This window comes from Apodemus sylvaticus, chromosome 1, assembly GCF_947179515.1.
Source record: "Apodemus sylvaticus chromosome 1, mApoSyl1.1, whole genome shotgun sequence".
NCBI classification, from domain to species: Eukaryota; Metazoa; Chordata; class Mammalia; order Rodentia; family Muridae; genus Apodemus; species Apodemus sylvaticus.
Genome location: NC_067472.1, coordinates 82,512,828 through 82,525,517, shown reverse-complemented (window position 1 = coordinate 82,525,517; position 12,690 = coordinate 82,512,828). Strand labels below are relative to the sequence as shown.

The window sequence follows — 12,690 nt, the reverse complement described above, 5'->3', positions numbered from 1 at the left end:
ATCCATGAGGCTGGAGAGATGTCTCAGCAGTTAAAAGCACTTGCTACTCTTCCAGAGGACCTGGGTTTCATTCTCAGCACCCAGGAGACCACAACTGGTTACCATGCTTTCAAAACAGAAAGATCTGAGCATAACTGAGGGTAAGTCACAGTTCAGGTGAGCTTCTTTCAAAGAGATGAAATGTAAGATCAACACAGTAATCGAGAGAGACTTCCTGCAATTCTAGAACTCCATAAGTCTCTGAGGGAAAATCACAAAGAACCTATTTTAATGAGTACCACTCATGATCCCAGTTGTGGTTTCCATCCCTGACTCAATAGCCTTGACCCTGTTTCCAGGCCTACATAAACAAGGAAAGTCTGCTGAACAAATGAGCTTATTAACAAAGATGTATCTATTTGTACTGAAACGCCACGGCTCCCAGAGGTGAAGAGCTCTTCCATCAGCGGGAGGAAGTGAAAAGCTCTCCACTGGTGACATAAGTGCCAACCACAGACAGGCCAGCAGGGCTCTCTTGAAGGCCTACGTTATGGCTCTGCTATGTGCAGGAAGGCGCTCAGAGCTCCATCCCTCTTCCCACCCTTCCTTGCTTCTTCCCATGTTGTGGAGGTTACTGCTGTGCCCTTGGGAGCCCTCGGCATGTTACATGCTCTCCTGAGGACTCCTAATCTTTCAACACTGTCATGGCAACTCTTTGTGTCTCTTCTCAGAGCCTGTTCTTTGGCACATTTGCTTGATGTTTTAAAGGAAAACTAAGTAATCAGACATTTCAGAAACTAGGATGAAGCCCCTTGCCCCTACTGCTGGCATACTCTCACCACCAGCGACTCTTCTACCTACAGCTCAGGCACTGAGCATCCAGGAAGCCCACCTGACTTCACTCTCTGTTCTCAGCCTCCCGCTCACAGCATCCTATGCATGCTTTCTTCACCATGCTGCTGTATAATTATCCACTGGTGGCACCCATCCCCTAACTGGGCCATGAGCTCTCTTTATCTTGAGCACTCAAACACGGTAAGTATTTGATAAAAATTCAGCTTGGTTTTAATGAAAAGGTGTGACAGTGGAGCAGTATCTCAAAGCAGACAACAGAAGCAACAGGACATGGCTGTGTAAAGAACAGTGTTATATTTAGGGAATGTTGGGTACTATGTGTCTGGACCACAGTGGGAATGAGAGGAAGGGATTAGGATACAAAGAAAAGGGATTAGGATACAAAGAGTTTAAGTCACACTCAAGAGTTTGAACTGTATTCTAGGTACTGGCAACTGGCAGAGCCCCTAAGAGGTCCCACTAGCTTTTTGGGCACCTTCTTGTGTCCAGCTCTGCCGCCAACACCACAGAATATGCAGCATCTTTCCACCTTGGCAATCAGACTGAGGACTGACTAGAAAGGAATGTGGTTCAGAAGGGAAACAGGATGACAGCCCAGACAGTTCAGGTGTTTATGGCAACCAGGTCTCACCTTAAGGAAAAGGTAGGGATGAGGCAGGGGTGAGGAATTTTAAAGACACCCATGGCAAGAAAGAACCACTGGGCTAGCCAGAAAGACAGCTACAGGAGGACTGAGATAAGGGTGGAAGGCCAGCAGAGCGGAAGCCAGCTACAACAGGAACAGTGGGGACAGAATCAGCGACATCTGCCTCTGAGGGACAGACCAAGGCAAGCGTTCCTGGACACATAGGTGTATGCAAATGCTCACTAGATTTACACAACTGCACCTAACCATCACATCCTAACCATTACACAATGGAGGGAAAACTTTGTGGTCAGGTGCCCTGTAATTAACTGTGGGAACTCAAAAGGGTGACACAGCTATTTGCATACTAGCTCTCCCTTCTTCCATGTCTGGTGACTAACAAAGCAGCAAACCCTAGCTTCACGATGTGCCACGGAACTGCTGTTGTAATGAGGCTGAGACCATCTGATACTCACATGTCTCCTCTCAGCATCGGTGCCATGCTGACCTTGGAAGCAGGCTATCAAACGCTTATGTGAATGGTGGCACATTGACCGCACAGTGTCTAGGCGACGTTCAATCTGTCAAAGCAGAGGCAGAGAGTCATTTTCAGGGCTTCTTCACACCATGTGTGGTGTGTTCATGGAGGTAGGAAAAGCAAGGTGTCGTGGAACTGCTCAGCTCTTGGGTGTTGACAGATAGCTCCTCATACTCACACCACGGTTTTTACTGCTGACACTCAGTCCTAGGTTGTAGAGGTTGACCTGTACACTGTGGTGTGTTCAGTGGCATCTCTGGTCCCTACCTACTAGAAGCAAGTAGCACTCCACTCCCCAAGCTGTCATCTCCAGGAAAGCACACAGCTAGCCTCCTTAACACTGAATAGTCCAGACCCCTCCAAAGCTGAATCTGTTCAGGCTGAGGGACAATTGTGCCTATATCTATGAGGCAGAGTAGTGGCAGTCAGCTTACCAGCTAGAGCATCAGCAAAGCTCTGGTCCAATCAAACCAACTCCTACCTACTGCCACATGGGATAAGTCAACAGGGACACCAAAAGCACAGGCAATTGGGGTTTCCCCACACAGAGCGACAGACCCCAAATCCATGTAACCCGAAACAAGACCAGTATAAAAACCTTCTTCCATATTAAGTTTGGGGTAGGCTTTTGTTTCTGTTCTGAGGCCCCCACAGAAGAATACCTAGCAGCAGGGAATACCGGCCTAGGGGCCCACACATCTTGACTAGGCTCCCAAAATAAGACTGTTGAGATATAACTGTTTATGGCAAAGAGGGCTGCTTGTTACAGGAAGGAATGCCAAATATGTGTGTTCTGATGACTCATGAAGAGAGAGAGCAAGCCCCTAGGGATACTCACTATTTTAATGAAAAAATCAGCAAATTTGAAGCAGAATACATTTTGACCCTTAGTTGCTCTGTGCCTGTTTCTCAAAGGTACCTGGACACAGGAGCATCTCTTCAGATCTAAACCCCAGTCATCAGGACTATGACCTGAAGTCAAGCTGATACTCAGGAGCAGTGCCATAGCACCTCCCATCGGCAGTGGCCCCACTGCAGAGCATTAGAAAACTAGCAGTCTCCACGTGCCATAATGAATCCCTGGCATCCCCAAAGTTTTCATTAGCACATCAGCTCCACAAGGACAACAGCCCTGTCTGTTTTGTTCACTGGCCCCCAAGTGCCTGGCTCCATGTCTGTCACAGGATCAGAAGGTCTACTTTTGACTATGCTAGACAAGTACGGAGATGCCTAATATTAGAAAAGCCAAAGAGAAGACATTCTGGTTTCTGTCTGCTGCAGTTCACAGCCTCCTGGTGCAACATTATGCCATTAAAATAAAAGGCAGCTCTGGCAAAAAGAGATGAGAGACAGGTCAGCAACACAAACCTGGTGGCCTGTAGAGGAGATGAGAGCAGAATCAAACAAACCTTTCTCTCAGGCCCCACTGTCAGGATTCACCACCATTTGGTCTATTCCCTCATTAGTCTCCCCCAAGGGGCAGACTGCCAGTATCCTCACTGGAGTCTAGTGGAAACTGAGGCACTGGGGGATTAATTCAACCCCAGGCTACAGGGTCAGCCTGGCAGTAGAGTTAGCCCCAGGAACCACTGTTTTGGGTAGTTTTGTTGTTGTTTCTTTCAAGTTAAAAACAGCAGGGGAGAGAGAGAGAGAGAGAGAGAGAGAGAGAGAGAGAGAGAGAGAGAGAGAGAGAGAGAGAGAGAGAGAGAGAGAGAGAGAGAGAGACTGAGAGAGACTGAGAGAGAGAGACTGAGAGAGAGAGAAGAGAGAGAGAACACATCTGTGGCAGTAATGACAGACAGCAAAGGAGAATGTGCATTATCAAATTAGCGTGTTCCAGAGGGGGCAAAGCTTTCACACCCCACAGACAATATAGACAGCTCTCCTTCAACTACAAGGATCTCATCTCAGAACATCAAAGATTAAATGTGATCAGTAAGTACTGGTGCGGATGACAGAAAACACATGAAAACCTAGCTGAAGCTAAAGTGCATAAACAGTATTCAGGAAGAAAGTGAATTTAAAATATGTGTCCCAAACTAAGAAGTGTCAAGAATATAATTCCTTAACAAATCTTTTTTGTTTTGTAGGCTGGCCCCGAACTTAGAATCTGCCTGCCTTTAAAAAAAACAAAAACAAAAAGCTTTTACAAATATACTAGACCATAGGTGTGGTTCAAAGCAGAATATAAGCTTAGGCTGCTCTTGGTTCAATCCCCAGCACCAAACCCAAGTTGCCACCCTGCCACCATCCATGGATTTGGACATCCATAATGTTCAGTCCACCAGGGACCAAGAGCATTCAAAAGAAAACTTTTATAAGAGCACTGCACACTTTTCCTTGCTGTTCCCTAAACAACCCAGCGTGAGGACTCTGCACATGGCACCAACACCACGACAGGCACCGTGAATAACCAAGAAGGGCGTTAGAGTACAGATGAGGCCGGAGTGGGGCTCAGTGGCAGAGTACTTTCCTACTATGTGCAAAGGCCTGCGTTTGGTTTTCAGCATAATAGTAAGTTAGTAATAAATAAATAAATATGCTATCAAAAGGATGTGTGCAAGCTAAATTCCAACACTGCACTGTTAAATAAGGATATTTAGACCAAATCCGTCCATGGAAACCAAAGTGACTACATTCTGCCTGCAGGTGGCTGGTGCAACTCAAGATGTTTGGCAGGCTGTGACGGAGGGAAACCCTTTTCTGATCTATGCCAGCTCCTTTCTCCACAGGAAGGAATGGACAGACTCCCAGGGCCAAACTTTTGGTCTTTAGAGCCACGCTTGATTAGACAGACTGCTGTTAAGGAAGCAGAAAGTAGGCAGGCAGGCAGGCAGGCAGGCAGGCAGGATACACGGCTTAACAAGGACTCCATGCAGCTGGGCTTGCCTTCCCTCAGCCCTCTGCAAGGGCTGAGCTGAGGACCCAAGTGTCTCAGGCCTCTGGGTGGTTGTGCTGCATCTACTCCATTACTAAAGCCTAAGCTTCCAAGCAGCCCAGAGTTGGGGAGAAACAGCAGAGCAGGAGAGACAGCAGATCACTAGGCTGGAGCCACTGGGGCCTCCACGCAATGGGCAGCACCTGTCCCAGCAAGGGCAGTATCACAGCAGTGTGTCAGAGTGCCAGCCTGCCCAGGGCTTGTGACCAGGCTCTACCTACCTCAACACCTGGCACTTGAGAGCAGCAGGACAAGCACCCTCTGTACTCCATAATATGACACAAAGTTTCAGATCCCCTTCCTTTCCCAATGCCATCCCATGCGCCTCTTTCCCCACACAAACCCATGCTAACTCAGTTATGTTGTTCCACCCAGGAAGGAGGAAGTGAAATGCTTCACAAGTTCCAAGTCTCTCGTGTCTGCCCCACGCCAGTGCCCAAGTCTGCCCTTATGGTCTCCTGTGCTGGGGTCTGAACCCAGGGCTTGTGTGTGGTACAGTGTGCTTTCCAGAGCTGTGGCCAGCCCCACATTTATTATTTGTCTTCATTCCACATCTTTAAAGAGATTGTTTTAAGACAATTAGAGGCACAGATATATAATTCTAGCTTGGTGGGGGCTGGGGGCGGGTAAAGCAGGAGTACTGTGAGTTCAAGGCTTGGAAGGGCTGCAGAGCGAGTTCGAGGCTAGACTGGGCAATGCAGTAAGGCCCTGTTGTAGAGCACTTGCCAAACATGCATGGAGTTTGGGATAGGATCCCTAGTCAGGGGGAAAATGTATTTTGTTACCTGTAGCAGATCTTCACTGAGGACTTCTGTCTTCTCAGCTCTATGGGGAAAAAATGAAGTTCAGAATTAGGTAGGAAAAGTAATCGGTGAATCTTAAAAATGGTTAACTGGAGAGTTTTAACAAACAGGCAAGAGGAAATTTACATCACAGGTCAACGTAAGCAAAACCAAAGAAAAACAAACAGGTTGAACAGCAACCAACACAAGAGCCTGCTGTGGTGGGTCATTCGCAGTCTTTCTCCAGGGCTGGCCACACACAGCATTCTAGACTGACTCTCTGTGTATGGAGTACGATCCTGAATTACAGAAGTCTACACAGGCCATGCTTTGAGAAACAACTCCTTTCTGAAGGCTTAACTTCAGATCCTGAAGTGATCATAGCTAAGTTTTCACAGCCAGACCTATGGAGAAAAGCTGTTCCTAAATCTGTGAAACTTAGGCATCACACCATTCCTTTCTTTAATTTCAAATGGAGAGAAGGTTGTTTCCTAGCTTTCTCTTTGCAGTGTTTAGATCAACTATTAGATTTGCTGTAGTTCACAGAGAACAGGATGTAGCCAGCTATCAGAAGCAGGGCACGTCTAGGCTGCTGGACTACAAAGCTGAAGAAAACTGCCCAGAGACCCAATTGCTAAAGAGTGTTTGCCATTATTAGGAAGGTGGCCCTTTAATAGACCGGGCCTAGTTGGAGAAGGTAGGTCATCTGGCATACCCTTGGATAAGATTTCCTGTCTCTCGTGGTTTTGGACCATGAAGTGACCAGGCTTGCTTGTTGTTTTCCCCGGACATTCTGTGCAATCACAGGTGCAAAGTGACAGAGCCAAGCAACCATGGACAAAAACCTCTGGAGCCAGGAGCTAAAATAACTCTTTCTTCCTTACATGCTTGACATGGATTCAGCATGCATGCATGTGTATGCATATACATGTGTATGAATGTGTATGAGTGTTTGTGCATGTGTGTACATGTTCCCAAGTGTGTGGAAGCTCATGTGTGCACAGGTGCACATACATGTGTGTAGGTAGGTATGCATGTGAGACGCAGAGGATGATGCCTGGTGTCTTCCTCAATTGCTCCCCATCTTACACACTGAGCAGAGACTGCCACTTTCAGCCAGAGCTTACCAACACACAGCAACCCAGCTATGCAGCCAGTCATCTTCTGCCAGGTTCCCATGGCAGGCCACCACACTCACCTGCTTTCTCACCTGAGTGCCTGGTCCTCACAATCTCATGGCAAGCATTTTACCCACTGAGCCATCTCCCAAGCCACCCTGTCCCCAAGTGCCAAGTACTTTGTAACAAGTGGAGAATGTGTTTTCTGCAGTCATAGGGCTGCTTATTGACATATAAAACCCCAAATTACTAAAGTCTCAAGTGTTATTTTGAACTTGTAGTTCAACTAGTGATTGGAGAAGCTGTTTGTGATACCTACCAAATTTCCATTAAAAATGAACAAGGAGAATTTTAAGGAGAGAGAAAAGTTGAATAGTTAGGAGAGGCCCCAAATGAACTAGAAACCTGAGGACCTCCTGAAGACAGGATCTCACTATGTAACACTATCTGGCCTATAACTTACTATGTAGACCATGCTGGCCTCAAATTTAGAGATCCACCTGCCTCTGCCTCCCAAATACTGGGGCTAAAGGTGTGTGCCACATACCTAGAAGAAATGACTTTTTAACAAACTATGGTAGAATGCAGGGCTGCATAATCTTAGCCCTGAACTAATACAAGAGAAGAAAAAAAGCTATTTGGCCAAAAATTGAGGGGAACCCTTAGAATGACTTGGACACCCAGCTCAGAGCAGCTACACCTATGGGCAAGGGAGAGAAATGTCAGACCCTCCAACCTACGCCTACAGTGGTGGCATGGTTACCAAAATGGGCATTGCTACACAAAATGACAGCACCATGTGCCACACAGTGTCCCAGTTAAACTGGAGATGCCTAGAGGAGCGGCTCGCTTACCAGATTCTGCAGGTCAACACAGACCAGAGCTGCAGCGGCTGGGGGAGCCAAGGCCCCAGTCAGCAGAGGTAGAGCTCTGAACTCAGTAAGCAGCAGCTGACACGTGCCCTCTTAGTCTTGCCTGGAGTAGTGGACACTGACACTGCGCCAACACTGGTAATCATGCCAGCCAGGGAAGTGTGGCAAGAGCCCAATGACCAGGAGATGAAACTCACGTTCCAGAAGTTAGCCTGAGGTTACTTGTGAGGGACTCACTAACACATTCAGGCACCTAGATCCCTCCATTGTCTCTCACGGACAGCCACAACCCTCCATCCTGGATTGTATAACCTTTTCTTTTTCCTGTCTAATCAGGGCCCAGAAATCAGCAGAGGGCCTGGTAGGCTTCTGTCTGAACCTACTTCAGCTCTGAAACTGCTTAGTCCCAAGGCCTCCTAGACATTCTCATAGATCTAAAGGAAGAGAATAAATGTGCAGAACAGATCTGTCAGCTTAAGACGGGGAAAACCTAACACATTTCAAGCAGAGGGGACTTGTTCTGCAGTCCCCTGTGGGCACAAGAGGCAGCTCCAAGGGATACTTTAGCTGGTCCACGAGAACTGACTGCAGTTTTCCCCAGTCCTGTTCACTGACTTCCTATGGGTGCCTTGAGATAGAATATTAGGGCTGGACACAGCTCAGAAATAAAACATGGCATGTGCAAGGCCCTACGTTCCACTCCTAGGACTGAAAGGAGAAAACCAGAAAAACAAATATAATGCAATCCCCACAAACAGGTCAAAGTATTGCCTTTAAATCTTTGGTTGTTTTACATTTTTTGTTTTGTTTTGTTTTTTTGAGACAGAATCTCATGTAGCCCAGGCTGGCCTTATTATGCAGTTAAGTATGATCTTGAATTTCTGGTTCTTCTACTTCTACCTTGTAAGCACTGAACTACCGAGGTATACTATCATACTGGCCTTTTTAGAATTTTGAGATCTAGGCTTAAGATCTGTAAGTTTGTAAATACAGTAATATAATAGCCACAAATAAAATTAAGCAAATATAAACACAAAGCAAGTAATAAACTAAAAAAACCCAAAAAAGCCTAAAAGCTAAATGCCCATAGACAGTCATGATACACTTCTATACTGTGCTGCAAATAAGTAGTTTTAATAACTTACATATCAAATAGTAATGCAGTCAAAATTTATACTATGACTGAATTGGAAGAATGATGGAATCAAAGAATAACAGCTTATACATATTGTTTATAAACACAGATATAAGTAGCTGTCAGAAAAAAATAGCTATAATTCTTTGCTAGCTGCTGCTAGGGAACATGCTATAACTACATGTTTACAGTCCCCCCTCTGTCTGTCTGTCTCTTTCTGTGTGTGTGTGTGTGTGTGTCTGTGTGAGTGTGTGTGTTGTGTTATGAATCAGATTCATTTATTAATAAACTATAATCCTCACCCAAATTGTGTGTGGAGGGGGCACACAATTTGTGCTCTTTGACCTCCACCTTATTTTCTGGGATGCGAGCTATCCGATTCTGCCATATTGGCTGGCTGGCCATCCCCACCTCCACAGCACCAGGTGTGAGCCACACACTGGCTTTTTCCATATGGGGAAACCAAACTCAGGACCTCATGCTGGCATGGCAAGTGCTTTAAAGACAGAGCCATCTCAACAGCCCACCCACCCAACAGTTTAAAAACAGCCTGTTACTTACATTTTTACACGATGAGCCTTATATGGTTAGAATTACCTGTTACTTAAGGCAATTGGTATAACTATTAATCTCTTCAAAAGCTAGCAAAGTATCAAAATACTTTTTTTCAAAGAATTATTTATTTATATTATGTATATGAGTACACTGCAGCTATCTTCTGACACACCAGAAGAGGGCATCAGATCCCATTACAGATGGTTGTGAGCCACCATGTGGTTGCTGGGAATTTGCTGCAGTGGCCCCAGTGAAATCTGTAAAACAAAATTTTACAGAATGAGGCGAGAAATGTTTCTTGGGACTTTGCGGAACACCCTATTCAGAAGCCGAAAATCTCACCTGGCAATTTCCTAAACTCCCCTTTCTTAGTAGCCGGGACCAAGAAAAACCAAGCAAATTAAGATGGGCCCATAGTTCTCAAGAAGCAGTTTGCTCTGGACTTCCTCCTTTTCTCTCTTCATGGGGATTCCTATGGCCTGGCCGATAGTCCACTACTTTGAAGTCGATTCACTGACCTAAAGCTCCCTTTTAAGAAGTGCAACGCTTTGCCTCATAGTTGTTTACATAATTACAACCTTCCAACCACATACAGGTTTATATGGCTGTGTGTATGTAGATGAGAGTGGCTCTGGCACTCCGGTACAGAAAGTATTGATTAAGTCAGGAAGTTTTTTTAACAAGGTAGGAGCTAAATGTTAGATAAGGATTTCTCACAAAAACTTAAGACCCAGGGGGTATAAGAAACTTCAAACTCTTTGAAGGTTTACTGTAAACTGTAAGTGACTCTGTATTCTAATCAGGAAGTTTGATGGCATCTGTAAATTGATCCTCTGTATCTGTTACATGAGAAACATTGTACCTGATTGATTTTGCATTTCCTTGTGCCAAATGGTTATAATTGTGCCTGCTTTACTGGCTACATCTTTTGAAACGGTAATACCAACTCTTCGTGTATAAAATCCTTGCTTTAGAGCTCCTAAATACATTCAGATTCAAACCACCTCTGTGTGTGTGGTTGTTTCTGTCATCCCACCAAACCTGTTCCTCTCCTGAGATCCAAAAGTTTCCCCCTTGGATCTGAAAGCTCCCGGCTAGGACTGTCCATGACAGGAATTGAACTCAGGACCTCTCGAAGAGCAGTTAGTACTCTTAACCTCTGAGCCATCTTTCCTGCCCTGAGTATCAAAATACTTAAACCCTCAAAGCACCTAAAATAGAAAAGAAATCTACAACATTAGTATCCTTTCCTAAATTAACTTTGATTTAAATTAATCATTTGCTTCAAATTTAGAGGTGGGACTGTAGAAATGGCTCGGAGGTTAAGAACAGAAGTCTGAGTTCAATTCCCCCATAACCACCTAAATCTCCAGTTCCAGGGGATCCAATGCCCTCCTCTGACCTTCTCAGGTACCAGGCATGCACATGATACACAGATATGCATACATGCAAAAATGCTCACACACATAAAATAAAAATAAATTTAAAATAAATGACTGAATTAAGAGACATCTGATCTGTAAAGGCACTGGAAGCCAAGAAATACAATCACCATATTACATTTAACTGTTGACAACATACTGTTTAAAAATGAATCTGCCTGGTTTTGCCTTTGTGGATATTTCTTATTACATTCACATAACTGCCTTTAGAAAATAAATCACTATGGATCTTAATCAGATACTGGAGATCACTGAAATTATTAAAAACTACCTACAAATTAGGAGACATTGTTTTAAACTGCTAAATTCCAATTATGACGTGTAATCAGCAAATGGATAGCTCTATCTACAGAAATTCTCTGCTATCCTGTGCTAGCTTTACATCAGTTGAGAATTACTTCTGTCCTCACCACCAGATATATGGTTCCAATGACCCAGCCTGCCCTCTTCACTGGGATGGTGCATGACTCTCTAAGCACAACTGTTGCTCATTTGTGTATATTGGTGACATCATTCATCACATGTGTGAATAAGACACTTAAATTTTATTTATACTCTCCCAAGATCTGTCCTCTCACCCTCCTTCACAGCTCCTTCCTATTTCCTAACAGTCTCCTTTCTATTTTTAGTAACTATTTTTAAAGTACTCATCTTTACAAGAAGTGTAAAATTCCTACCAGGGAAAGGCTGGCAATTCTTCAGAATACTGGCCAAAGAGCACTCTGTAAAAAAAGGTGCACTCCAGTATAAAAGCTTGCTTGGTTTCCTAAGTTGTATTATATTATTGACTATAGTGCTTTTCCACAGGAATGTGGACTGTTTAACTGACTGGTTGTCTCCATTTTTAACTTGCTAGAACAAAGATTGGGATAACGGATTGAACAAACCCCTAAAGGTGGGAATAAAAACAACAGTACAAAACAAGCCACTTATAAAGCATTTGCTAAGCACAAGTTTCGAGCCAGACATCTCACTACAGACTTCATCTCTGCACCATTAGAGCCTGCTCTGTGCTTCAAAGTACACTGCACAGTTTCCTGTCCATAACTGGGAGAACAATAGCACTCAGGAAGGGCCTCCCACTCGCTGTGTCACTCTGGGCCTGTTGTTTCCTATGCAGGCCACTCTGCTGTCCTTCAAAGCACTCACACACCACCCACGCCACAGAGTATCTGCTCGCTCTATCTATCTATCTATTTATCTATCTATCTATCTATCTATCTATCTATCTATCTATCTATCTATCTATCTATCTGTGTGTATGTGAGAGAGAGCAAAGAACAAGAAGAGAGAGAGAGAGAGAGAGACAGAGATATGCACGTGTGCACACATAAACATATATGGAAGCCAGAAAGGCCATCAGGTTTACTCTGTCACTCTCTTGAGACCAGGTCTCTTACTCAACTGGGAGGTCACTGTTTAAAGAAGCAGTAAAACAATTCCAATGGAACCAGGCAGAAGAGCGGCTGTGGCATAGACTGCCTTCCCCAGCAAAACCCACAGCCACTAAAACACAACCAGGGCAGTATTTTTCAAAATTAATGTGTTTAAAAATTAGGAGGAGAGAAATGAGCATGGTAATGCAGACCTGTATGCAATGCTCATCAGGGGGAGGTGGGAAGTCAGGAGTTCAAAGTAAGTCATCCTCAACAAATAATAGCAAGTTTAATGCCAAAAGCCAAAACAAACAAAAACCAAAAGAGTAAACCCACCTATATTACTATAGATGTTTACCTTTTACATTAGAGAGGAGGGAACGTCATCCTCGACCCTGTGACTCCGCATTGCTGGTGGAGCTACTGTTATCAACTTATGCATCCTTCCCTGTGGCTCTAAATCTAAACTAGTGCT

The 12,690-nt window shown here is 44.6% G+C and overlaps 1 protein-coding gene across 5 annotated transcripts in view; it reads right to left on the bottom strand.

The window, feature by feature from the left end:
• Arhgap17 (Rho GTPase activating protein 17) overlaps positions 1-12,690 on the bottom strand; it is an 85,082-nt gene that overhangs the window by 44,715 nt on the left and 27,677 nt on the right. For all 5 annotated transcript variants that reach the window (XM_052199784.1, XM_052199765.1, XM_052199774.1 and 2 more), the window contains exons 2-3: positions 5,721-5,760; positions 1,936-2,040 (exon numbers count right to left, since the gene is read on the bottom strand). In XM_052199784.1, coding sequence (XP_052055744.1) covers positions 1,936-2,040; positions 5,721-5,760 — 145 coding nt within the window. The remainder of the gene's footprint in view (positions 1-1,935; positions 2,041-5,720; positions 5,761-12,690) is intronic.